The sequence below is a fragment of the Rhinopithecus bieti genome, unplaced genomic scaffold (assembly GCF_001698545.2).
Source record: "Rhinopithecus bieti isolate Rb0 unplaced genomic scaffold, ASM169854v2 scaffold_11380, whole genome shotgun sequence".
In the NCBI taxonomy this organism is placed as follows: domain Eukaryota; kingdom Metazoa; phylum Chordata; class Mammalia; order Primates; family Cercopithecidae; genus Rhinopithecus; species Rhinopithecus bieti.
The window spans coordinates 2,996,809-3,022,785 of NW_016807225.1; the positions used below are offsets into that span (position 1 = coordinate 2,996,809).

Here is a 25,977-nt window from a genome sequence, read left to right on the forward strand (position 1 = left end):
GCATGATTTAAAGGCTTCTTAGGCAGTGTCTGGGATTAGCAGGCAAGAGTGCCATGATTGATTAGCAATGTCTGCCACAGACTAAGAAATGGAAGGCAGGTGATAAGTCTTTGCCATGCCTGATCTGGTCAACTGAGTTTCAGTGATTTGACCAAGGCCACACAGCTCGTAAATGACAGAGCTGGGTGGAATCTAGTCTCCTTGGCTATGTGGAATTCCTTCTAAGAAGCCTATTCCAACCTCACCGTTGATGCCTTGGCCAGTAATGAAGCCTGCAGCCCTTTCTCAAAGGGGAAAAAAGAAGAAGGGAAAGGAAAGGGAAGCTGGGCTGAAATAACTTCTCTGTGTCAGGTGTACAGTTTTGGAGACTTCTTGGCAGTTGGGAATGCAGGCATAACACAGTTTTGTCAAAATGCCCTTGGGGACATGGTGGCATGATAAGAAGTGTCTGGAGGAGCCCAGCATGATAGCAGACACTCCTTTAATAGGCAGAATTCTGGGAGCTCATCACTCACTACCACTTACCCACCACAGGGCCCAGAGTCCACAGAGTAGCTGGCAAAGGCCCCGGAATATTAGGTGTCATCTGTGTCTGTTTAGCTACAAGACTCTCTCTGTTAGCTTTTAGGAAGTCAGGTGTGAGGCGCTCTGCCTTTATGGTATCTCATCGGGGTAAGAGGCAGCCCAAAAGAGCCATAGTGTCTGAGGCAGCAAGGCAAGCTTGCCTGTCACCCAGAAACCCGCACAAAGCAGATGGCTGAAGGAAGCCCAGTGTATACAGGGGTTGTGGCTGAGAGTTCAGGGCATCACACTGGGCTGGAGTGCCCATGAGCATGCCCACACAACTTCCAGAACCTCAGGGGCTCATGATATCCACATCACCTTCTGGGTGGTTTTCTCCTCCTCCTGGAGGTGGGTCAGCTATAGTTTGGTAGAACCTACAGGCAGGGAGTTCACCCCAAGTTTCCTGGGAAGAATACCGGTCACATAAAAGTATTGAATAAAATAGGTTTAGCACAGTGCTCCCCAGACTGGGCACATAATTAGAATTAGTAGAGGAGCTTTGGAAAAACACTCATTCCTCGACGTCTCCCTAGACCTACCGACTTGGAGCCTCTAAATGGGTAAGTCCTCAAAGTCTGTGCTGTTCAAAGGCTTCCCAAGGCATTCTGAAATTATATGGGACTGGTGTCACAAGTTTAGGGCAAAGAAGATAGGACTTGGAGATCTGAAAATCAAGGTTCAAAACGTCACAAGGTTCAAAACTTCCTTGTGACGTTTCTTGGCTGTGTGATTCTGAGTGATTCTTTCTGAGCCTCAGATCTTACATGGGACTAATCATAATTGTGTATATTCTTCCTCCTCAACATTGTTTGGCAGCTCAAATGAGATACGGGTATGAAATAGATTTGTAAACCGTGAAGCTGCTTATTTCGTTAATAAACCAGGGATGTTGAATTTGGCGATGGTGATGGGGGAAGGTTCTGGATAAGGGGAAGAGAAGGGTGTTGGTCGTGAAAACCTTGCAATGCCAGTGGGGATCTTGACCTCAGACCTGGACAGTAGCTCATGGGAGGACACTGGCTCAGAGACGTTTCCCCCGCCTGCCCTGTCTGAACCTTTCCTGTTGGAAGAGAAATATGATGGGGAAGCTCATGGGACAGGTTTAGGGCCAGGTGCAGGGCCACGCTTTGCAGAGCTTTAGCCTGCTATTTTTAGTGCCTGGGTATAAAGGAAAGAAGCTTAAAGTGGCTCCACTGTGGCTGACCCTGCACACTCGGCTATTTTTACTTCTGAAAGACTGGGATCTTGTCCAGCTTAGGGAGGGAAGATGAGAAGAAAGGAGGGAGATGGAGGGAAGAAGGAATTATTTTACTTCCATTAAGAAAAATGTCAGAAGCCTGATCTTATCAAGCCAGCTCGTGGATATCCGATCCCAGATGTGTAAGCTGCCCGCTGTGTACGCCATGACGTGCCTGCAGTGGATAGGAGGGGCCAGCAGGTGGGGAGCTCTGCTCCCCTCCTCTCAAGGAGTTTCTGTCCCAGATTGGCCCCGAAGCTTCTTTGCTATTTTTTGTACCCTGAGCTGGGAAGTGGGCTTGGCCACCACAGGCACGAGGGGCACCAGCCTGGTGATGAGGCCGGTGGAGGTGGGAGCAGTTATGACTGCAGCCAAGGGTGGGACCTCTGTTCTCAAGTTGGACAAAGGCGGCCATCAGACCCCCTGGCATGTTCCAGAGAGTCCCGGTGTTCAGGCTGTGTGCCTTGGGTACAATATTTAACCTCTCTGAACTTTAATTTCTTCATTTAATACATCTGACTCACGGTAGTTACAGCTGTGGGGATGTTTCTCTCTTCCATGAGGAAGGCAGTTCAAGCCAGACTCCATGACCTTCACTAGGCAGATGAAAGGCAAGAAGTTACTACTGAGTGCCTACTGTGTACCAAGCACTCTGTCACATGTTTCAACATTTTACGTTGTTTAATTCCACTAACTTGAGAAAGGATACATATTTTTTTAAATTTTTAACAGCTTTATTGAAATATAGTTCACCCATTTAGAGTATACAGTTTGATAGCATTTTGTATTCCTATATTTGTAAATTGTGGCAAAATATATATCACATACAACTTGGCATTTTAGAAATTAAGTGTACAATTCAGTGACATCAAACACATTCACAATAGTATGCAATCACCGGCCAGTTACCGTGGCTCATCCCTGTAATCCCAGTACTTCAGGAGGCTGAGGAGGGCGGATTGCTTGAGCTCAGGAGTTTGAGACTAGCCTAGCCAACATGGTGAAACCCTACATCTACAAAATATACAAAAATTAGTCAGGTGTGGTGGCATGTACCTGTAATCCCAGCTACTCAGGAGGCTGAGGCAGGAGGATCACTTGAGTCCAGGATCATGCCACTGCACTCCAGCCTGGGTGACAAACTGCAACCCTGTCTCAAACTAAGCAAAACGAAACAAACTATTATGTAATCACCATCAGACCAGGAGTTCAAGTCCAGCCTGGGCAACATAGTGAGATCCCCCATCTACCAAAAAAGAAAAAAAAAAAAAGGAGGGGGCCAGGCACACTGTTTCATACCTGTAATTTCAGCACTTTGGGAGGCTGAGGCAGAAGGATCACTTGAGGTCAGGAGTTTGAGACCAGCCTGGGCAACATAGTGAGACCCCCATCTCTACAAAAAAAATGTTTTTAAAAAATTATCTAGGTGTAGTGGCGTGTGCCTATGGTCCTAGCTATGTGGGAGCTGAGGTGAGAAGATCTCTTGAGGCTGGGAGATCAAGGCTGTAGTGAGCCAACCTGGCCTATAGAGTGAGACCCTGTCTCTTAAAAAAAATGGGGTGTGGTGGTGTGCACTTGCAGTCCCAGCTACTGGGGAGGCTGAGGCAGGAGGATCACTTGAGCCTAGTAGTTTGAGGTTGCAGTGAGCTGTGATGGACTCACTGCACTGCAGCCTGGTCAACAGAGCAAGACCTTGTCTCAAGAAAAAGAAAGATTAAGTGGAATCACATAATATCTGTCCTTTGGTGTCTGCTTTATTTTCCTTAGCATAGTGTTTTTAAAGTGCATTCATGTTATAGCATATATCAGAACTTTATTCCTTTCTGTGACTAAGGAACATTTCACATATATACCACGTTTGCTTCTCCACTCATCTATCCACAGACACTTCGACTGTTTCCACCTTTTGGCTATTGTGAATTATGCTGCAGTGAACATTGTCCTACAGGTGTCTGTTCAAATTCCTTCTTTTTATTTTTGGAAAATTTGCTTCTTTTCCCCACACTACACAGATGTATGTTCAGATTCCTCTTTTCAGTTTTTTGGGGGTGTATACCTAAGAGTGGGATTGCTGGATCATATGGTAATTCTGTTTAGCTTTTTGAGGAACCATCAAACTATGTTCCACATGGTTACACCGTTTGACTTTTCCAGCAGTATCTTTTTTAAGTTTTTAATTAAACTTCTTATTTTGAGATAATTGCAGCTTCACAAGCAGTTGTAAGAAATAATAGAGAGAGATGCCATGCATCACTTACCAGTTTCCCCTAATGGTAACATCTTTAAAAACTACAGTACAATATCACAACCAGGATATTGATACAGTCAATTGACATTGATATGGCCAAGATGCAGAAAATCTTTAAGGGTGAAGTGGGTTTTTTTAATTATTAATTTTTTTTCTTTTTAGATGGAGTCTCACTCTGTTGCCCAGGCTGGAGTGCAATGGCGTGATCTCAACTCAAGATCTCCATCTGCACAGGGTCATGTATTCCAGGGATTATCAATTTTTTTCTATTCATGGAGCACTCAGAAATATTAAGATTTTGACCTGTACACATTAAGGGATTAAACGGTGTTAACGGTGGTTAAAACAGAGGAGCTGTATTTATTACAGTATTTGGAAATATGTGACACTTTACATTTGAGCATTATTAATGCTTTTCTGCATTCAGAAAAGTGTCAATAAGATGATAAAATCTAATAATCCTAGACAGTAATTGTAAGTTAATTAGTATTTTAATGTGTTTCCTGAGTCTACTTTTAGATATTTTATTAATATAAGGACACAAACAATAAGGCAACTCTCATTTCAAGTTCAAGTCTTGTTTTTTTTCCAGTTAGTGTTTATAAGGCTTAAGCATCCTAATTTTAAAAGTAATTGCCCATTGTATCAGTCAGCGAAAATTGCTTTCTGTCGCAAGTTATAGAGAACCTGATAACTAGCAGCGTAAGCATGGATAAATGAAGTTGGTTTTTCCACCTTACAAGAAGCCTGGAGATGGGCAGCTGCTGTATTGCACAGAGCTCTCAGCCATGGCGGCAGGGGCTCCAGCTCTTTCTTTCTTCTCTGGTGTTCTTTGGTGTCCTCAGACAGCCATGTCATGACTGCAAGGTGGTTGCCACAGCTGTAGGCTTTACCTTCCAGGTTGGGGCAAGAGAAAGGCAAAAAGAGCCGCCCTGAACAAGTCTGTCCCTTTTCTCAGAAAAGCAAAACCATTCCAGAAGTCCCGCCATGGACTTACCCTGACATCCCATTGGCATGGTGGCACACACCTATGGTCCCAGCTACTCGGGAGGCTGAGGCATGAGAATGGCTTGAACCTGGGAGGCAGAGGTTGCAGTGAGCCGAGATCGCACCACTGCATTCCAGCCGGGGCCACACAGTGAGAGTCTGTCTCAAAAACAGTAAAAAAAGGAGAAGGCCACTTCACTTAGGTGGGGGTCCATCTTCCCCGACCCCAGGCAAGGGGTACAGAGGTTGCAGTGAGCCGAGATCGCACCACTGCATTCCAGCCTGGGCCACTTTTTTTTTTTTTAACAGCATAACCTGATAATTGATACACATATTGATTGGAGCCATTGACCACTATGCTGTAAAGATCTGGAGGAGAAAATTTAGAGGAGAACTTACGTTTGCTGTACCCTGGGAGGTCATACTATGGAATGGCAAAGAGCTTGGGTCTTTTATTGGGCAAATTACTGAATCTCTCTGAGCCTCAGTTTTTCTTATTTGGAAAATGAGGATAATAGCACCTGCTGTATATTTTTGTGCATTCAGTAGGGTAATACATACAGAGAGTCCTTTACAAATTATGCTGTTATCATTATCATTATTAATGTGATTTAGCAAAAACTTGGGTGCAATGCTGGGGAACAGTAATAATAAGGATGATGATGATAATAATAATACTCCCATTTTCTAAGCACGTGCTGTGTCTTGGGTACCTTGACAGACGTTGGGGCAGGACTGTGAGCCGCCCCTGGCCTTAATGGGTGCCTAGTCAGTAGGGGAAGCCCGGTGTGCTCTGGGAGCCCATGAAGAAACCCGGCATGGGGATGAGGAGGAAAGAGGTACATCTACCCCTGTATTCAATATCAAGTCTTTCCTGAACATCCATGAAAGGTCAGGCCCTATATCAGGACACAGAACACCCCAGATGGAGCCATCAGCAGAGGTGGCGGCTGCCCGTGTCCTTGCCTTGCTGAAGGACGGACACCTCTTTTTATTTTGTGTTGAGCATGTCTCACTGTGATTGACAGCTGCTTGCCAGGAAGCAGGCTGGATGGGAAGTGAGAGTTCATTCCAGTGGCATCTAGGAGAGAAGGTCAGTAAAGTGGGGATGGGGCTTGTCCTGGACTCAAGGAGAGTATATGTTTAAGATCCTGGCATACAGTAGGTGCTCAGTAAGTGGGGGCCCTTACTGTCTCTTATGGATGAGGTGGACCATTTTCACTCTTGGTCCCGTCACCATTCCAAGGGGAAGCAGAGCTTGGTGGAGGGTTTGGTTTGACCTGGGTGTAGTGAACAGAGGAGGCTTCTATGTAGACATGTCACAGGATAGAGTCAGAAAGCTTTTCTAGACAGGGAACTTTTCCCAAAAAACTTTCACAGGAAGAATCATCCTTCCTGTGTTTGTGTCTGCTCCTTCTGCCCTCCCTGAAGGGACTTGGAGGGGTGAGGGAACAAATGTGAACCAAAGTGCTGGCAGCACATAGGTTCAGGTCTGGAGCTGGATAGCATCTAGCTGTCCCTTTAGGGTCCAAGGTACGGGTACAAGTTGATGGTACAGCTGTATTTGCTAGGATGCCTTAGTGCAGCGCTCCTCAAACTCTGTTGTCCATGCAAATCACCTTGTCTGATTCCTCTGTGGCCAGGCCTGAGATCTCGAGGCTTCTACCAAGCCTCAAATGATGGCGATGATGCTGGCCTGCAGACCACACTTGAGGAGGAAGACAGCAGAGACAGCTCCTGCCCACACCTACTCAGCACTCTCTATTTGTGTGTGTGTGCGTATGTGTGCGTGCGTGCATGCGTGTGTGTGTGTGTGTGCTGATCTGACGCCTGGGCTTTCTTTGGCCACCAGAGTCTGCTCAGCCTGGACCTGGGAGGCAGGCAAGAAGCGCCAAAGCAGCCTGTAGCTGGGAGCCTCAGTTGCCCACAGCAGTACTGTCCTCAGGAACACATCTGTTACTGGCTTTCTTCCCTCCTTGGAAACTGTCCGCATGCGCAGCCTTGTCGCAGATTCTGCTCCTGGAGAAGTCAACAACAGATGTTGTCAGTTACAAAACCTGACCTTCTAGGCAGAAGGGGAGTTTATTGGAAGCCTATCAGGAGGCTCAAAGAGTACATTGAGAAACCAGACAAGAACCACGAGAATCCCTGGAGAGCCCAAGAGCAGGACACCCAGTAGCCAGGACACACTGGCCAGGGGCTGCCTACACTCCGCTGTGGAGGCGCTGCTGGTCTGATCAGTCCTCACCTTCACTCTGCCCTTGTGCCTCCATTTGACAGTGCACTTGACTGAGCCTGTGTCATGGGTTCATGCCTTGACCTCCAGAGGGCAGAGAGAAGAACGTGTACTACTCAGATATCCATTGAGGGGTGAGGTGCAGGCTTCCAATAATTCCCCTATTCCCAAGAGGGGAATTACCTTTTTAAATTTTTTTTTAAATTTTCCTTTGAGATGGAGTCTCACTCTGTCACTCAGGCCGGAGTGCAGTGGTGCGATCTCGACTCACTGCAACCTCCACCTCCCGAGTTCAAGTGATTCTTGTGCCTCAGTCACCCGAGTAGCTGGAATTACAGGCATGTGCCACCACACCTAGCTCATTTTTGTATTTTTAGTAGAGATGGGGTTTCGCCATGGTGGCCAGGCTGATCTCAAACTCCTGACCTCAAGGCATCCATCTGCCATGGCCTCCCAAAGTGCTGGGATTACAGGCGTGAGCCCCAGCGCCTGACCAGGGGAATTTCCTTTAAACAGGAAGCCCGGGTGTGCTGCTGAATAGGCTCCCCGCCTCCTCGACTAAAAAACGTTCACTGCAACCATGTAGCACCAGGTACAAATGCACCAGGTTGTGGGGTTGAAAAAGACATTGCTGACAAAAATGTGGAGTTATAGGCTCACTCAGTGGGTCCTCCAGTGGGGGATGTGACCTGGAGTCCTGAACTGAAAACACCTGGGACAGCGGAGGGGTGGGGGGTAGTGTCCTCAGCACCCCGAAGGTCCTTTAGGGCAATGCGCGCTTAAAGGAATTTTCTCCACTCATTCAGTAAACAAAGTAATTTTGCTTTCAGTTGCTCTAGGAAACTTCCTCCTTCCTAGGGACTTAAATTTAGTAGCTGTACATCCTAATAAAGAAACAGCCAGAAAATAGCCCCAGGTATGAATGGGCTCTAAATCATCATTCCAGTAAGTAACCATTGTTCAGGCTTCCCCTTGCCTCTTCTGGAGAAAGGCCTGAATCCAGGGACTGGCGGCCAACCCTCTGGGGCTGAAGGATGGACAAGGCTGGGACAGGGATGAAGATTCTGTTTCTTCTGCTCCCGATCTAGGAAGCACCAGAGTTTATTAGAAAAGGGAAAGACAGGGCCCTGAAGGTCAACTGACGGGCTCTGTGAGGGTGATACTCACTGCCTTTGGGGAAAAGAACAGAAGTTGAACCTGGCCTGTCACAGTAGAGGCTGAGGTGGCAACCCAGCTTTCTTCTCTGAGGACTCTGGTCTCCATGTCTGACTCCTTATGTGTTTTAGTCAAGGCCTATTTCACGGTCAGGAAAAGGGAGCTGTTCAGTAAGCTCAAGGCAGGGACTCCAAGAAGGGACATTGTCTGAGGCTGGCCTGGAAGAGCCACAGCAAGAAGGCAGAAGTGGCTTCCAGGTTCCACAGGGCCCCAGCACCATGCTTGGGGCACCTGCTCTCTGGTGCTTTTGTGCTGGTTCATACTTTGTAATCAATTTGTTGGAATTCATTCTTGCAGGCCAGGCCACATCAGTGGGTAGCCAGTCTGAGCTGTGTGCCCACCTGAGACCCTGTGCCTTTGATCTGCTGGTAGGGGGCATGAAATGGTACCAACGTGTCTGTCCAGGCAGCAGGAGCTGTGGGTGAGGCAGACTTCTGGAAGGCAAGTTGGATACAGTGACAATTACAGTTCTCTCCAGGGTAAACTCTCACTCCTGGAAGCGGGTGTCAACGTGGAGTAGCCTCGGCTGCTTTTGAACCTACTTTCAAGATATTTCCAGGCACGGATTTTCCAGTCCAGAGGTGGCCAGTCCAACTGTTGCATTCCCAGCCCCTGGGGACTTGTGTAAAGATGGACTCTAGAGCTTCATGCTAGAACCTCAGAGAGTGGGGTCTAGAAATTGACTTTGGTAATGAGTGCCTCCTCAGATGCTTCTTATGTGAAAAATGTGAAAACCCCTGAAGTGCCTGTGAATGACTGGGATTCTTTTCTTTTGTTGGCAAGTTAACTTAACCCTCCCTGGATTCAAAGCAGATCTAACATAATATGACTTTTTCCGCCAACACTTGGCAGAGTGTCTTTGTTGAGATAAGGAGAACCAAGGGCTGAGGGTTGCTTGAGATGGATTTCAGAAGAATGCTGAATCCAGAGAGACAGGACCAGGCCTGGGGCAACTGGGATGCACCATTACTGTTAGACAATTATTTTAGGATTGTCCAGCCACCTGACCTGAGGCTGGCCATGGGGCAGCTGTCAAAGGTCATCTGAGCATGGCCCTGAAGGACCCAGCCAGTGCTGAAATTCCAAAGTCAGTGCTTCTACCCCTGGTGATGTTGAACAACTCCTGAGATCTTTTCCCTTTCCTCCCCAATAGGTGTGCGCCTGGATCGAGTGCGTGGAGGCCGTCAAAAATACAAGCGACGGCTGGACTCAGAGAGCAGCCCGTACCTGAGCTTACAAATTTCTCCACCTGCTAAAAAGCCATGTGAGTGTCAGTCCCTGCCCTTTTTGCCAGATCATCTCTGTACCTGGAACAGAGTACAAAGGAAACGTCATCTTCCTACCACTGGGTCATGAGAAAATATGGATCTTGGGGAGGTGACATCAGTGCCTGGCACATTAAGAATGTGCCTCCAATTGAAGCATGGTCCTGACAAGCCACAGGCCCCAATGTCCAGAGCATGCTCCCCTTGCCACCCACCCAAAGTTGCTCTGCAGCTTCCTCCTGGAGAATTCATCAGGCAACTTCCCTTGGAGGGATATTTCTCAACATCCCAGATCACTGCTATCAGCAACTTCATGGAGCCAGAACAGGAGGGGAGATTACAGCCACTTTGACCTTCCTGGGGCTCTTAGGAACCTGACTTTGCTTCCTGAGCCACCTGAGCCTCCATCCCGGCCCCTTTCCTCTTTTCCCAGCGTTTACCTTTCCCTCTTTGGTTGTTGCAGTGACCAAGATTGTCTCATACCTACTGGTGGCCGAGCCGGACAAGCTCTATGCCATGCCTCCCCCCGGTATGCCTGAGGGGGACATCAAGGCCCTGACCACTCTCTGTGACCTGGCAGACCGAGAGCTTGTGGTCATCATTGGCTGGGCCAAGCACATCCCAGGTAAGCAAGTGGGACCAGGGGAGAGTGTGGCCAGGGACACTCAGCTAGCATCCCTGCAGCCTACCCAATGGCTATGCTTCTGATGCCCAGATCCTGGACCCCAGAAGGCCTATGAAATCCTGGCAGGCCTGTTTCTCTGAGCTCCTCTTCTCTCCTTGTAGCATTGGAGAGGAACAGGTAGTTAGAAGGCCCAGTGAGGCTTATACACTGCTGCAGGCTCGTCAGAATTAGTTATCATTCAAGGTGGGGTCATGTTTGAATCTACAATTAGTGTAACATTCAAAGAACAAGTTCCTTGAGCCCTTAAAGGGCAAACAGTAGGGTTTTCTTGTAGACCTTATTGGAACAAGGCCGGAAAACAACAGAAGAAAGATTGACTCTCTCTTCCTATTGGAGGCAGCAGAATGGAGCAGTGAAGAGCATGGGCTTGGCAATCAGATTGGGATTCTGATTCTGGGCCTCCTGCTTACTAGCTGAGTAACCCTAGGTAGGCCACCTGAGCTGTCTGTCAAATGGGAATACAAGAGTCCCCCACTTTGTGAGCTTTGATGTGAGCATGAAATGAGATTCTGTGTTTCGTGGAGCGTTTGGCACAGTGTCTGGCATGTGCTGGCGTCGGTTGCATGCCCACTATTGCCATCCTTCTGTTCTCTAAGGGAGGCCTGTCTCTGGGTTGGCTTCTGAGATTTTAAGGGCCTTTCTGGTGCGGAAAGTGTGTGTTACATGTTTCAGGCTGTGTGGACTTCTCTTTGCTGTGTGTGGACCCAAACCCTGCATTTAGCCTCTCTAGGTCTGGGCAGATGGCAGGAGCTTTTTTATTTTTGTAGACACAACACCCACGTATTCTACATTACATACATATTGGGGCCCTTTCTCTGTGCAGTTTATTCCTCAACTCCTTTAAGACTCTAAAAGGTTGACTCAGAGTGTGGTAGAAACTCCTTTTATCTTTCTGGTAATGCCTCACCATGAACATGGGACAAGTCAGCTTCCTGTCTGTAGATGTGTGTTTGATTTGTTGTGGCTCTGAAAGGTGAGTACAGCATGCAGATGATACAGCAAAGGTGTCCTAGACTTTGGATACCAAGGCCCACAGTTTTTTTTTGTTTGTTTTTTGAGAGAGTCTTGCCCTGTTGCCCAGGCTGGAGTGCAATGGCGCGATCTCGGCTCACTGCAACCTTCGCCTCCCAGGTTCAAGCGATTCTCGGGCCTCAGCCTCCGGAGTAGCTGGGATTACAGGCACCCGCCACCATGCCCAGCTAATTTTTTGGTATTTTTAGTAGAGACAGGGTTTTGCCATGTTGGCCAAGCTGGTCTCGAACTCCTGACCTCAAGTGATCTGCCCACCTCCGCCTCCCAAAGTGCTGGGATTATAGGCGTGAGCCACCATGCCTGGCCCAAGGCCCACAGTTGATTGAGGGAATAAAAAAAGTCCTTCCGTGTGAGACCTTGCACGCCCAGGTTACAGGAAGGAGCCTTCCTGTGGACAGGGATGCACAGAGATATCAGATGGCCCAGAGACTCTGCTGGCAGGGACTACCCTGGCCCCTGGGCATTCTGACCAGGGATCTGGGCTGGTACGCCCTTACTAAGGAGCTCAACTTCACGGGGATTATACACTCAGTAGTTTTTGAATCTGCCCAGTGCTGGTTCAGCACAGATGTGGGGTCAGGCCACTGCTTAAGACACTTCAGCCTGGATTGCTCCACTAACCCAGGGCCAAATTGGGTACAGGTACCCCTGCCCCCACCCCCACACTCCTGTTCTAGGTTGAACAGATCCTGCATCCTAGCAATGGCTCATGAGTGGCGCCTGGCGGTCCCCTGGGTCAATGCTTCGTTCTTCCAGAACGCTACCCCTGCAACACCACGGAGGAAGTAGATAGGACAAGGAGACCATGTCTCCCCTGCACTCATTTTTCCCTGTGCCTTTCCACCTCCCAGCTCCATCTCCCATCTGTGCCCAACCAAGACAGCAGGGCTAGAGCAGAGTGGGTGCTAAAGGTATAGACTTTTGAATCAGGCAGCGTGGGCTTTCATCTCAGCTCTGTCCTTACTGGCCTTGTGCAAGATACTGAATTTTTCAGAGCTTCAGTGTCCTTGTCTGTAAAATGGGAATCACAATAGAGCCCCTCACGGGATTGCCGTGAGGATGTAGCATACTTAGTGTGCACACGGGGTGAATGGCAGAGATGCTTACCAGGGCTGTTGTAGTTGCTAATAGTAATAAAAGCCTCTTTTCATGGCTTCATTTATCCTTGTCCAAAGCTGAATTCTTTTTGGTAAAAAAAATAAAATAAAATAAAAACAGGGGCTCAGTTGTCCATCTTAAATGCTAATTTGCCTATTTTGCATAAATCTGCATGCTGAATTCTTTGCCTCCTGACCTTCCAGTGTTTAAGGTAAAATTAATTAGTGAAGTCTCCTGCCACTGCATGAAAACCTCATACTGGCCAGGCACGATGGCTCATGCCTGCAATCCCAGCATTTTGGGAGGCTGAGGCGGACAGATCACAAGGTCAGGAGATCGAGACCATCCTGACTAACACGGTGAAACCCCATCTCTACTAAAAATAGAAAAATTAGCCAGGCATGGTGATGGGCACCTGTGGTCCCAGCTGCTCAGGAGGCTGAGGCAGGAGAATGGCGTGAACCCAGGAGGCGGAGCTTGCAGTGAGACGAGATCACACCACTGCACTCCAGCCTCAGGGACAGAGCGAGACTCCACCTCAAAAAAAAAAAAAAGGAAGAAAAAAAAACCTCCTACTAAGGGCAATGACACAATCAAGTTCCTGATTTTTTTTTTTTTTTTTTTTTCTTTTTTTTTGAGACGGAGTCTGCGCTTTCTTGCCCAGGCTGGAGTGCAGTGGTACGTTTCAGCTCACTGCAATCTCCACCTCCTAGGTTCTGCCTCAGCCTCCCAAAGTGCTGGGATTATAGGCGTGAGCCACTGTACCTGGTCAGGTGCCTGATATTTTTAAACTAATCAACTTTATCCCATCTCAGATTAGATGGAAAATGCATCTGACAGTCTCCCTAGCCCTGAGAGAGAGAGAGAGAGAGAGAGAGAGAGAGAGAGAGAGAGAGAGAGAGGGAGAGGGAGAGAGCAAGAGCTGGTTGAGTAGGGAGGATACAAGCTGGAGCCCACCCTTGGGCCTGTGTTGGCTTCTGTCCATTCTGGTTCCTGCACAGACAGAAAGAGGGGGACTGGCCACTCCAGGCTGCTCAGGAGTAAAGCTCTGAAGAATTTAGGCCACTGTCCTTAAACACAAGGTACCACATCTCATGCTTCAGTGTCTTCTAGCCTGGCACACAGAGGGCATTGCACACTTAGCTTTGCATGCACATATTGAGAAGTCACTATACATGAGGTCCCCTGATAGAAATTGTGGCTGAGACAAGGAATTAATTTTGCCCCAAGGATCCCATTTGGAACAAGGCTGACTTCCAGGGGGAACTTGGTTCACTCAGAATCCCAGCCATTGTTCAAGTCAGTCTGACATTGTCCTACCCCAAATGCAGGTTTTTTACCTTGAGTTGAATGTTCCAAGTATTGGGTTCCCCATAGGGCAAGCCCAAGTCTTTAGAGCGTCCACCTCTTATTCCATGAGATCAAGAGCTAGCAGCCTTTAATAGGCAGTGGGGAATCACTTGATGAATTGCAGCCTCCTCCAAATGACCCGAGCCTGCCATCCTGCCTCCCTGGGCAGCCTCATGCCTGTGCCAGCCAGGAGAGCCTGCCCAGGGAGTCTCCACCACCCTTCCCTGCCCACGTTCCCATGTGCAGGGCATCCCCAGAGGCCTCCTCACAAAAGTCTCTCAGCGGCGCTGCTCCCAGGTAGCCCCCGTCCGGCTTAATGAAATATGAGCTGCCGAGTGACAGCAGCTGTGTCTGAAGTGGCCCCAGATCCTATAATTACATCTCCCTTTATTACCTCTGCTAATGGCCCTCCAGGTCGACAGAAACGATCATAAATTAACAGATTATGAACTCCACTTGCCACAAATTATGTGCTTTTTTTCTTCTTCTTCTTCTTCTTCAATTCTAGGAGGTTTTGATGCCAAATCACAGGCAGGGGGATGGGGAGCTTGGGGAGAGCCTGAATGTTATTAGATGAGTTGTTGCAGATAAAACAATTTTCCTGGGGCAGCGGAGCTCCAAGTGGGAGCCCAGGGAGCCAGGAGCTCTGGGCAGGCCCGAGAGCCTCAAGGGGGCAGTGCCGCCTGCAGTGAGCCCAGCACAGGGACACCCCTGCACTCCTCAGGGCACAGGCTACCCCCAGACTGTCCTGGTAGCCTCTTCAGGGGCCTCTTGGTCCCATAACTTGAGCATGAGACCCAGCCCAGCTGAGAGAGGCAGGGGTGGAAGGTGTTTTACTGAAGGGCAGGGAGGAGTGCCTGGGCTCCTTCTGATTTTAAATAAAAGAATTTGTGGTTCTAGTAAAGATGTCAGATGGGACAGATGGGTCGAAATTAAGAGTTCCAAATTCCCCATCCTACGCTTCCTCCTGGGAATTTCCTGGGCAGATACAACCACTGTGTGGGGTGTGTGTGTGGGCGGGGCGTGTGTATGTCCCTCAGTCCGTGGGCTTATACCCTAACACTGCTTTACACCTGCTTTTTCCATTTAATTATACAAAATAATAGCACTTACCTGCGCTAAGCAGGGTTCTAAGTGTTCCACGTGTCAGCTCATTTAATCTGAACAACCCCATGAGGTGAGTGCTGTTATTATTCCCATTTTACAGAAGAGGAAACTGAGGCACTGAGAGGCAGCGTGAGCAGCAGAGTTAGGAATCTGATCTCTGTGCTCATATGATTATACCCTTTTTGCCCCCTTGGGTATCTTTCCACGTCCACACAGAGTTCTACCTTATCTGGCACATTCGTTTAACTAAAAATTACATTCATATAATAATCACATGTATTACATTAGTTACCTTTTTTTTCTATTTTGAATAATTTCAAGCAGTGATCTAATACCCTTTTACATTTATCTTTATGTCTTTATTCATATTTTTCTTTCTAGGAGAAATTTCTTTTTTTTTTTTTTCTTTTGAGCTAGGATCTTGCTTTGTCATCCAGGCTGGAATGCAGTGGCGTGATCTTGGCTTACTGGAGCTTTGACCACCTGGGTTCAAGCGATCCTCCCGCCATAGCCTCCCGAGTAGCTGAGATCACAGGCATGCACCACCATGTCCGGCTAATTGTTAAATTATTTGTAGAGATGGGGTTTTGCCATGTTGCCCAGGCTGGTCTTATACTCCTGGGCTCACGTGATCCTCCCACCTTGGCCCCCAAAGTTTGGGATTATAGGCATAAGCCACTGTGCCTGGCCACGAGGAGAAATTTCTAGCAGTAGAATTGCTAGGTTGAAGGGAGCATGCCTTTTATTTTATTTTTAATTTAATTATATGTATGACTTTTATTTTTAAGCATCTTAGTCACTGAAAGGGTTCAGAAGCCAAATGTAGACACAAATGTATATAACAGAAGTCTCACCTCTGTCTCTGTCCCCTCCCACTCCAACCTCCTGGAAGTCACCATTTTTTCTTTCTCAATTTTCCTTCTGGTGTTTCTTTTTGCAAATATTAGAAAATATTTGAACTATTTCAGATGTTAAAAGATATCAAATATCTCCCCCTCCCTTCCTTGCACAAAATGAGGAAGGCTATATTACCACCATTCAGCGCTTTGGAGTATACATTTAGATTATCAAAGCTATTTTCAGGGCTTTTTGAGAATGTTCAGGGAGGAAGAGAGCGATCAGGGACTGAGTCCAGAACTCAAAGCAGCCTAGCAGAGGTTTGGGAACAGGCCTCCCGGGTACATCCTCCCATGGCGGCACAAAACTTTCCAAGTCCGGTCTCCCTCCCACCACCGAAGGGCAGAGCCTGACTCCTACAAGATAGGCAAAGGCAGCTAGCCCTGAATCTGGGTCCAAAGATCTCAGAGTGTCCAACCAAGTACCGTGGACACATTTTTTTGTCTCCTGGGAGTCAAAGCCCATGGCATTTGCCCATTCTCTCTGTCCTTTTAGCTGCAAAGGTTTGTCAGGCAGCTTCTTTGCTGTGCTTAGCCGTGGGGGTAGGGGAAGGAAGAGCTCAGTGTCTGTGCATCCTGGGAACTCAGAGCTGGGATGGGCCAACCAGGGGCATCTGGGCATGTGCCTCATCAAAGGTGCCCTCGCCACCCCACTGGAGAGCTCAGCCCTCAAGGCTCCCCTTCCACAAAGCCTTCCCTAGACTCTTGTTTGGACCACCTTCCCCAGTTACACGCTCTCAGAGCCCTGCATTTGCTGTAGCTCTTCTCATATTCTAACTCTGTGCTGATTTGTACCCCTTGGTGTGTGTCTTCCCCTTCACTGTAAGCCCTTGAAGGCAGGGAGCAGTTCTGGACTGAGCACACCATTCTGTCCCCGGTGCCTAGCACAGGCCTGGCACTTAGTAGGTGCTCAGTAAGTTTTTGCTGAATGTCTCAAAGGGCAGGAAAGCATTCTAGTAACATCCTAATGATTGTACGTGCATGATTCACTGCACAGGGGACTTTTCCCCTGCGTTTCCAGAAGCCTAGTCCTTACCTCATCCTCTCTCTCTGCCACCTTCCAATTCAGCTGTCTGCTAATTTTGCTCCTGCCCTCCTCCTCCATCTCCCCTCCAGTCTGTCTGCTTTTAGACCCCCTCCCCAGAGCTGTCCAACACTCCCCCCACACACTCTCCCGTGCTGGCTGATTGGTATCTGTTAATTAATGTTGCCCAAGGCCTCTCTCCTACTCAGAGACCTGATAAGGGAAATTGGATGTCCATTTCTATCTATCTTTTATTACCTCCCAGCTCCCCCGGCCACCACAGGCAGCCACACACCCTCTCCCATGCAGGGAATCTGGACAACCACACAAACACACACACACACACACACACACACACACCCTGACCCCCTGTCACAGCCTCTCCCCTGAGAAGGTGCATCAATCAAAGCTTGCCCGTGTCGGTAGGTGTAATCACTCCTGCTCTTTGGTTGATCACCCACGGATTCTGTTAGCCAGTGGTGATCTGAGCCATCGGTCTTGAGCACTGTGATAATTCACTTGGAGAATGCTCACAGGGTAAGGGTGGCCTGCCAACTTGGGGGCCTTCAGCTCCAGGAGTGCCCCCTAAGGTTCAACTGCCATGCCCTGTGTGGAAGCCAGGGAAGAAGTGGCATTTGAAGACAGAGGACAGCAGATGGATGGGGTAGACCACACAAGCCAAAGAGCTGGGTGATCCAGAAGCTCAGGACCACCCAGACCTCTAGACAAGTCTAGAGAGGAGAAGTGAGTGATGCCAATGGTGTCCAACAACAACAATAATATTAATAGTAACAACAGCCACAGCCATTACCAGCACCCTAGCATGTTGAGTGCTGATGGCGCCGGGAGAGGTGCCCAGCACTTTACATGCATCTTCTCTTTTCACCCCCACAGCACCCCACATCAGAAAGTGGCTTCCAGCCAGGGATGGGGTCTAAGTCAGCAAATGAAGTAGAAAGTCCTTCCTAGGCAAAACTAACCCTGAAAAAAATCCCTTCATGTCTGTTACCCATAGTGCATGGTGCAACAATTCTTTGAATAAATCCAGCATGTCCATGTTAGAACCAATCACTGAGTTTCTGTTTGAATCTCCAGTGAAGTTACTGCCTTGTGTTTGGTGGTTAAGATGTTTGAAAATCAGCCGACTTATTTACTTACTCTCTCTTACTCTCCTATAAACCAAGATGTTAATTGACTTTGCCTAATTTAAGTGCGTATATAATGCAATTCCAGTATATTATCATTGTTTTGCAGATGAGGACTCTCATCTCATCATTAGTAATAATAGCTCGGTAAACACTTAGTTTGTTCTGGAATCATCGTCTCAATTAGACCTCACAGCAACTCTCTGAAGTCGACCTTACTATAAAACCATTTCCTAAATGAAGAAACTAAGGTTTGGAGAAGTTGCATGGTTTTCACAAGGTCAGCCTACAGCTAGTAAATGGGAGTCAGCGTTCAACCCAGGCAATACCCACAGCTCACTGGACAAGACAGTGTGGCAATTCTGGAGCCTTCTCCATGCCCAACTTCATTTTCACTGTGGAATCAGCCTCCTCAATAGCAGGGAGCAGGGAACTCCCATGATTCCAAGCTCCCAGAACAGGACTGCTGGGTCATCGTGAAGCAGAGAATGATGGCCCGGGAAGGGGCGCTCTGACCCTGGGAGGACAGGCTGTCCTGTGAGAAAGTGCCCCTGACCCTGGGGACTCTTGATCTCTTAGCAGCCCCAGGCTGTGGTCACTGGGGCCTTCCCCTGTGGCTTTGAACAGCTGTGTCCTCATTCTTGGTAAGGCCTGTGGGTCTCTGCACAGCTGAGGCTGCATCAAGGATCAGGTGTCATTTTCAAACACGAAAGCCTCCCCTGGTTTGAGCAGAGAGTGGGCCCTGGAAACTCCCCAGAGTGGCCGAGAGCACGTAATGCTGCTTCCTGGTTCCAGTATGTACTCAGTCACTCCTTTAACTACAAATGCATTGAATTAATCAAAAAGCCTCTACAGACGTTTGGAAAATACCATAGAACTAACAATAATAATGGTAACAACTGTCAACATTGACTGAGTTCTTCTTATTTCAGTCTTTTCCGTGAATTCCAAGTCTGACACATTCCCCAAGGGGAGGACAGTGAGTCTTACACCACACAAGGAAGGCCCGGGGACAGGATCCAGGGGTGCCAGGGACACAGCCACACCCTGCAACCTCTGCCCCCTAGCGAGCCCCAGGGAGGCCCCTGGTCCACCCTTCTGACCTGCCACTGCCCTCTGTGTCCCCTCTTCCCTCAGGCTTCTCGAACCTCTCCCTGGGGGACCAGATGAGCCTGCTGCAGAGTGCCTGGATGGAGATCCTCATCCTGGGCATCGTGTACCGCTCGCTGCCCTATGACGACAAGCTGGTGTACGCTGAGGACTACATCATGGATGAGGAGCACTCCCGCCTCGCGGGGCTGCTGGAGCTCTACCGGGCCATCCTGCAGCTGGTGCGCAGGTACAAGAAGCTCAAGGTGGAAAAGGAGGAGTTTGTGACGCTCAAGGCCCTGGCCCTCGCCAACTCCGGTAAGGGCGGCAGTGGGGCCTGGAGGGGGAGATTTTAGGGGTCTGCATGGGCCTAGTGAGCCCATCTCTGGGGCCTGTGGGCAGGACTGACTGCCTCGGATAGAGATGAAAAGAAAACACTGAAACTTTTTATCACCGAAGATTGTCCAAGGGGTGGCCTGCAGATAAAAAGCTGGTGATGAAGGCTGGCACTGGCTGAGCATTTCCTAAGCCTCAGACATCCAGACTGGCACACTGACTAAGGACATGGGTTCTGAGGCCACATTGCTAAGGAGCAAATCCCGTGTGTACCAATTGGGCAAGTTGCTTCACTCTGTGCCTCAGTTTCTTCATCAGTAAAAGGAGGGCAGCAAACAGTCCCTACTCTACATGGCTATTGACAGGATTTCTTTATACATAATTATATTGCTTGCAACATGCTTGGCACATACAAAGCACTCAATTATTTATTTATTTGTTTATTATAGATGAGGTCTTGTTCTGTCGCCCAGGTAGGAGTGCTGTGGCTTGATCCTAGCTCACTGCAGTCTCAAACTCTGGGCTCAAGCCATCCTCCCACCTCAGCCTCCTGAGTAGCTGGGACTACAGGCATGTGCCATTACTCCAGCTAATTCTTATTTCTATTTTTTATTGAGATGGGGTCTCACTATGTTGCCCAGGCTGGTCCCAAACTCCTGGACTCAAGCAATCCTCTCACCTCAGCCTCCCAAAGTGTTGGCATTACAGGTGGTGAGCCACCACGCTCAGCGTCAACTTATTAAATTCGCTAGGAGTTTATTGAATTCTTACAAACAACCTGAGAGTAAAATTCTTATTGTTGCAACCCCATTTTACAGATGTGGAAACCGAGACCTGGAAAAGTAAAGAAAATTACCCAGGGTCACACAGTTAAAAAGTGTCAGAGTTAAGAGTCAAACTAAGGTCCTCTGATTCCAAAATCAACCTGAACCTATACCCACTCCTTGAATCTTTCAGTCAAATTGCTTGAACACAGGATAAAACCTTCCCAACTGAGTGGTTTAAGCTGGAGTTACAGAGGAGGACTCACTCCATTTCATTAGCATCCACCAGCTTCTGGCTAGATTATCTGAAGAGAAAGGCAGACACTGGGGAATTCCAGTAAGTGAACTTGAATGGAACCATTATGCGCACTGGGAGAGCTGCCACACTATTCAGGGAATGGTGCTGGGTGCCAGGGGGCTGCAGGAGAAGGATAAATACAGGGTACCCTCCCTATAAGAGAGCACCTGTCAGGAATCACACACATAATTCTGCTGCAGAGCAGTGTGTGGCTGAGTTAACCACCCCGGTCTGGGTCAGATAGACCCAAGTTCAAATTCTATCTCTGATATTTCCTAGCAGTATGACCTTGGGCAACTCAGTGTCCTTGTGTGTTCGATGAGGATATTCTGAGCACCTCTTCCAAGCACTTTTTTTTTTTTTTTTTTTTTTTTTTTTTGAGACAGAGTCTCGCTCTGTCACCCAGGCTGGAGTGCAGTGATGCAATCTCGGCTCACTGCAACCTCTGCCTCCCGGGTTCAAGCGATTCTTGTGCCTCAGCCTTCTGAGTAGCTGGGACTACATGCAGGCACCACCACACCCAGCTCATTTTTGTATTTTTAGTAGAGACAGGGTTTCACTATATTGCCCTGGTGGTCTCAAACTCCTGGCCTCAAATGATCCACCCGCCTTGGCAGATGTGAGCCACCACGTCTGTCCCCTAGTGCTTTTGTGAGTATTTAAGATCGACTGACAATAAAGCACTCAGCCCGGTGCCTGGCCCAGAGGAAATGTTCAATAAATATTAATTATTATCATTATTATTAATGACAGAGGACCCAAAGTGTTATTAGCATATGGAAGAGGGAGAACTGGCTCCCAGATGTAGACAGTACACACAGGGTAACCAACTGGTTTGCTCAATACTGTCCTGCTTTAACTGAAAGTCCCATATCCCAGGAATCTCGTCAGTCCCTGGCAAACTGGGACAGTTGGTTGCCCTGGCACATGGCTTCATGGCGCATGCAGGGGGTGCTGTTGACGACCCACTTGGATCCCTTTTACTGGGTTAGTGGATCCATCCCCCAGCTGCTAACAGCTCACAGGTACCCCTTTGCAGGGCCTGCCCTCCTCTGCCTTGCCCAGAGGGTTATGTGGCCCTTTCCTTGGCACCACCAGGCAATGGTGGACCCACATGGGAACAAAAGTCCAGATCAGAGCCCTGCATGGGATCAGGCTAAGCCAAGGTCCCATCTTTGCCTTGCTTTCCTCTTTTCTGTGCTTCCTGCCTCTCCACTTCCTTTCTCCTGAACACATGCCCTCCAAAATGTCTGTACCTAAACCCCTGCCTCAGGCTCTGCTCCCAGGGAACCTGATCTAATACAGAAAAAGATGTCACTTTTTTAGTTCAAATCTTTTATTAATAATAAATGAATGCAAACTAATAATAAAAATTTTACATACGTCCACAGAGAATATTTACACATTGAATTACAAAATTGTAGTGTATTCTTTGTTAGAGAATCCTAATGCTGTTTTCTTAAAGTATAGTGTTAGATTTACAGAATAACTTTTTTTTTTTTTTTTTTTTTGGAGACAGTTTTGCTCTTGTTGCCCAGGTTGGAGTGCAGTGGTACAATCTCCGCCCACTGCAACTTCTGCCTCCTGGGTTCAAGCGATTCTCCTGCCTCAGCCTCCTGAGTAGCTGGGATTACGGGAACCTGCCACCATGCCTAGCTAATTTTTGTAATTTTAAGAGAGAGACAGTTTCACCATGTTGGCCAGATTTGTCTCAAACTCCTAACCTTAGGTGATCCACCTGCCTTGGCCTCCCAAAGTGCTGGGACTACAGATGTTAGCCACCACACCCGGCCAGTTTGCAGAATAATTGAGCAGATAGTACGTAAAGTTCCAGACACCCACCTCATCCAAGTCCTCCTTCCCCAATAGTTTCCTCAATTATTAATATCTTGCATTAATGCAGTAATGTGTTACAAATAGTGACCCATTATTGACATATTATTAAGTAAAGCCCATAATTTCTATCAGGGTTCACTCTTTGTGTTGTATTGTTCTTTTTTTTTTTTCTTTAAGACGGAGTTTCGCTTTTGTTGCCCTGGCTGGAGTGCAATGGTGTGTTCTCGGCTCACTGCAACCTCTGTCTCCTGGGTTCAAATCATTCTCCTGCCTCAGCCTCCCGAGTAGCACGTGCCACCATGCCTGGCTAATTTTTATATTTTTAGTAGAGACGGGGTTTCTCCATGTTGGTCAGGCTGGTCTCAAACTCCCGACCTCAGGTGATCCACCTGCCTCAGCCTCCCAAAGTGCTGAGATTACAGGCATGAGTCATTGCACCCAGTCGACTGTGTTGTATTGTTCTATAGGTTTTGACAAATGCATAATAACATGTTTCTACAATGACGTATCATACAGAATAGCATCACAGTCCTGTGCTTCACCTACACAGAGGGGAGCATTTGAACCAGGCATTGCTGAGGGCTTGGGGGTTCCAATGGGTGGAGGAGGAGCAAAAGCAGTTAAAGCAGAGGAAGCAAGGTGCACAAAGCCAGGTACAGGAAGGCTGCCCAGGCCTTAGAGCTCAAGTCCTCTATTCTGGGCTCTCCTTACTTATATCAGACACAGAGCTCAATCTTGGCTGTGTTGGGAGAGGCAAATAAAGAGGTGGTGTCTCCTCCACTCTTACTTGGTCCTCAGTACTGGACCACACCACACCAGCTTTCAGCTGCTCTTCCCTTGATCTCACATGGACCTGCACACATACACACATGCACATGTATACATACAAACACATGCACATGCCTAGACACCCACACGTACACACACATGTGAACACACATAATGTGCATGCACGTACCCACATATGCACCCACATACATGTGTATACACACACACACACACACCCCCACCTGAGGACCCGTGGTGGTTTGTCAATATGAGTCTATCAGGAGCTTCTGTTGGCATCAGACTTTGCCTGAGTGCACTTTGTCACATGGTATGAGGTTTCAGGTCTCCGGACTTCTTGCCCCAGTGACACGTAGAGAGCCATCCTGCAGCTGGCGCACAGGATGAGAAGCTGGAGGTGGAGGAGGAGTCTGTGATGTTCAGGGCCTCGGCTGACCCCCAAGAGGGGGCAGACATTGCTTATTCCAGAGAGCCGCAGGCCTTGATGAGGGGAATGCTTCCTTCCCAGCACGGAGGGATTGAGCATGAGGCCCTGTGGCTACCAAGTAGATATTCAGAAAGGCTGGCTAGTGTTTTTTTTTTTAAGTAATGGTTTTCCCACCTAGGCAACAGAGTGAGACCCTTTCTCAGAAATAAATAAATAAATAAATAAAATAAAGTAATGATTTAAAGGAGCGCTTGCCAAAGTACCTGTGATGAAGGACCCATTTTTAGACGTTTCAAAATGTTCAATCCATTATGGATAGATCACTTTGTAAAATACAACAGAAATAAATTATTAGAAAATGAAATTAAAACCAGATGTACAAAACATGAGCCAAATGTTTACATTTTTACATATAACAGACATAAATATAAATTATCCTTGCAAAGTGCTGTAAAGTTTCTAAATGCTTACTCTCAGTTTCTTATCACAGACCAGTAACATCCAGAGGGCAGGCAGGAGCCAGTCTGTGTACCACACTTTGAGCAGGCTGGGTTTAAAACGTGTCCTTCAGGGTCAGTGAGACCTGGGTTCCTGCCTCTGCCACCTGCTGGCTGAGTGTCTGGCAACCTGACCTTTGAAAGCCTCAGTTTCCTCATCCGTGAAATGGGGAGAACAGCAGCTCATTGTGAAGAATATGCAGTGACGCACATAAGGCCGTGGCCACCGTGCTTGGCACAGATCCCTCCTAGCTCACTGTGTTTCTGCTGGGCTCTGCGGGGCATAGTGAGTGGCCTGGGGAAGAGGAGCCAGTTGGAGGTAGCCCCTGCTTCCAAGGGAGATAAGACATGAACTCAGATGTGGCAGAAAGAGCCAGTGATTCCTGGCATAAGAGAGGATCATGAAAAGGGATCAAGGAGGAAAGAGTAAATTGTTTTCAGCTGGGGAGGCAGAAGCTGAGTGGGGTCTTAAAGCAAGAGATGATTCGGTAGGATGGGAAGAGGGAGGGTAAACTTCTGTAGTGGGGCCATTAGCTCCAGGCGGGAAATGGGGAAAGAACAGGCCAGTTTGGGGGAGAGGCTAGAAAAGCAGGCTGGGGTCAGACCAGAAGCTCAAGGGCTGTGGAGGGATTGGATTGTGATGGGGTCAGTACAGGGAGACAGGAAGCGTTGTGCAGGAGTGACCCTCCCCAGCCTTGAGGGAGAAAGATCACCCAGGCATGATAGAGAAAATGTGTTGGCTGGAGGAGGGATGGGTGCCAGGAGACAATTGAGGTGTCCTAGCCGCAGTCCCCAGGGCCACCATGGCTGCCACTGCTGAGGCTGAGTGCACGGGATGATTCAGGTGTGGGTCCAGTAGCTCAGGGGGCTGACGCTGGGCAGAAGTGCCCAAGCACATCAGAGGCAGACTGTGACCCCACACCACGGCCCCCTTGGAGCCTGCTGGCTGCCGTTTACCCCACATCCCAGCCATCCCCAAAGCTCCCTGACAGCAGGAAAAATTCATAGCCATTGATTTTGTAATTAACAGTTTATCAATGCCATCAATACAGACCTGCTGATGGATTGCAAAGAAATTAATCTTGCAATGTTATTTTATTTCATTTTTGGTCGAAGGCAGCTGCCAATTTTGGCCTCCTTGGGGAGAGTGGGGGGTGGATGGAGAGGGCGGGAGAGGGAGCTGGCAGGAGACAGGAGCCCAGATGGCAGGGCGCAGCCATGTTAGGTACACACTCTGTAAGTGGCCGAGAGTGTAGGAATGGAGACTTGCTTCATCTCCCACCTGATGAGGAAGGAGTGCTCACTGCCTTGGTAGCAGGGAGCAGAAAAACGTGGAGGAGGCTTGGATGTGGGGCCAGTGAAGACCCAGCCCTGCAAGGACACTCACCCCAGCCTGAGTCCCCACAGGAATAACACTACCTGACACTGATTAGGTGCTGACCAAGCTCTGGGCAATGTGCTGCTTCAGTCACCCTCACCACAACCCTGTGAGTCCTCACTCCCGTGTTTTTCAGCCGGCTCAGACCCAGCTGTCACGCGACCATCAGCAGGTGCCTCCCTGCTGTGCTGGGATATAGGTAAATTTTGTTTGAACCCCTAGGTCATGGCCTAAGTTCAAAACCTTTCCCAAGATTTTAGAGAACTCCCAACAGCTCCCTCCATCACTGTGCCCTATGCTGCCACCACGGGGCACCCTGACATGGAGCTCGGCCCCTATTATCTGTGTCTGTATTCTGTGTCCTATAAACAGAATTTTGTCAGGTTAGCGATTGCACTGAAGACTTGGGGAGCTGGTGGCAGCGGCAGCTGCAGTGGTTGTCACGGTGTTAGCAGTGATGGGGCTAGGGGCGGTGGT

At 48.4% G+C, this 25,977-nt stretch overlaps 1 protein-coding gene across 6 annotated transcripts in view; it reads left to right on the plus strand.

Annotated features, from left to right (window-relative positions):
- ESRRB (estrogen related receptor beta) overlaps positions 1-25,977 on the plus strand; it is a 188,119-nt gene that overhangs the window by 161,253 nt on the left and 889 nt on the right. For all 6 annotated transcript variants that reach the window (XM_017880579.1, XM_017880577.1, XM_017880578.1 and 3 more), the window contains 3 exons: positions 9,641-9,751; positions 10,216-10,377; positions 19,227-19,496. In XM_017880579.1, coding sequence (XP_017736068.1) covers positions 9,641-9,751; positions 10,216-10,377; positions 19,227-19,496 — 543 coding nt within the window. The remainder of the gene's footprint in view (positions 1-9,640; positions 9,752-10,215; positions 10,378-19,226; positions 19,497-25,977) is intronic.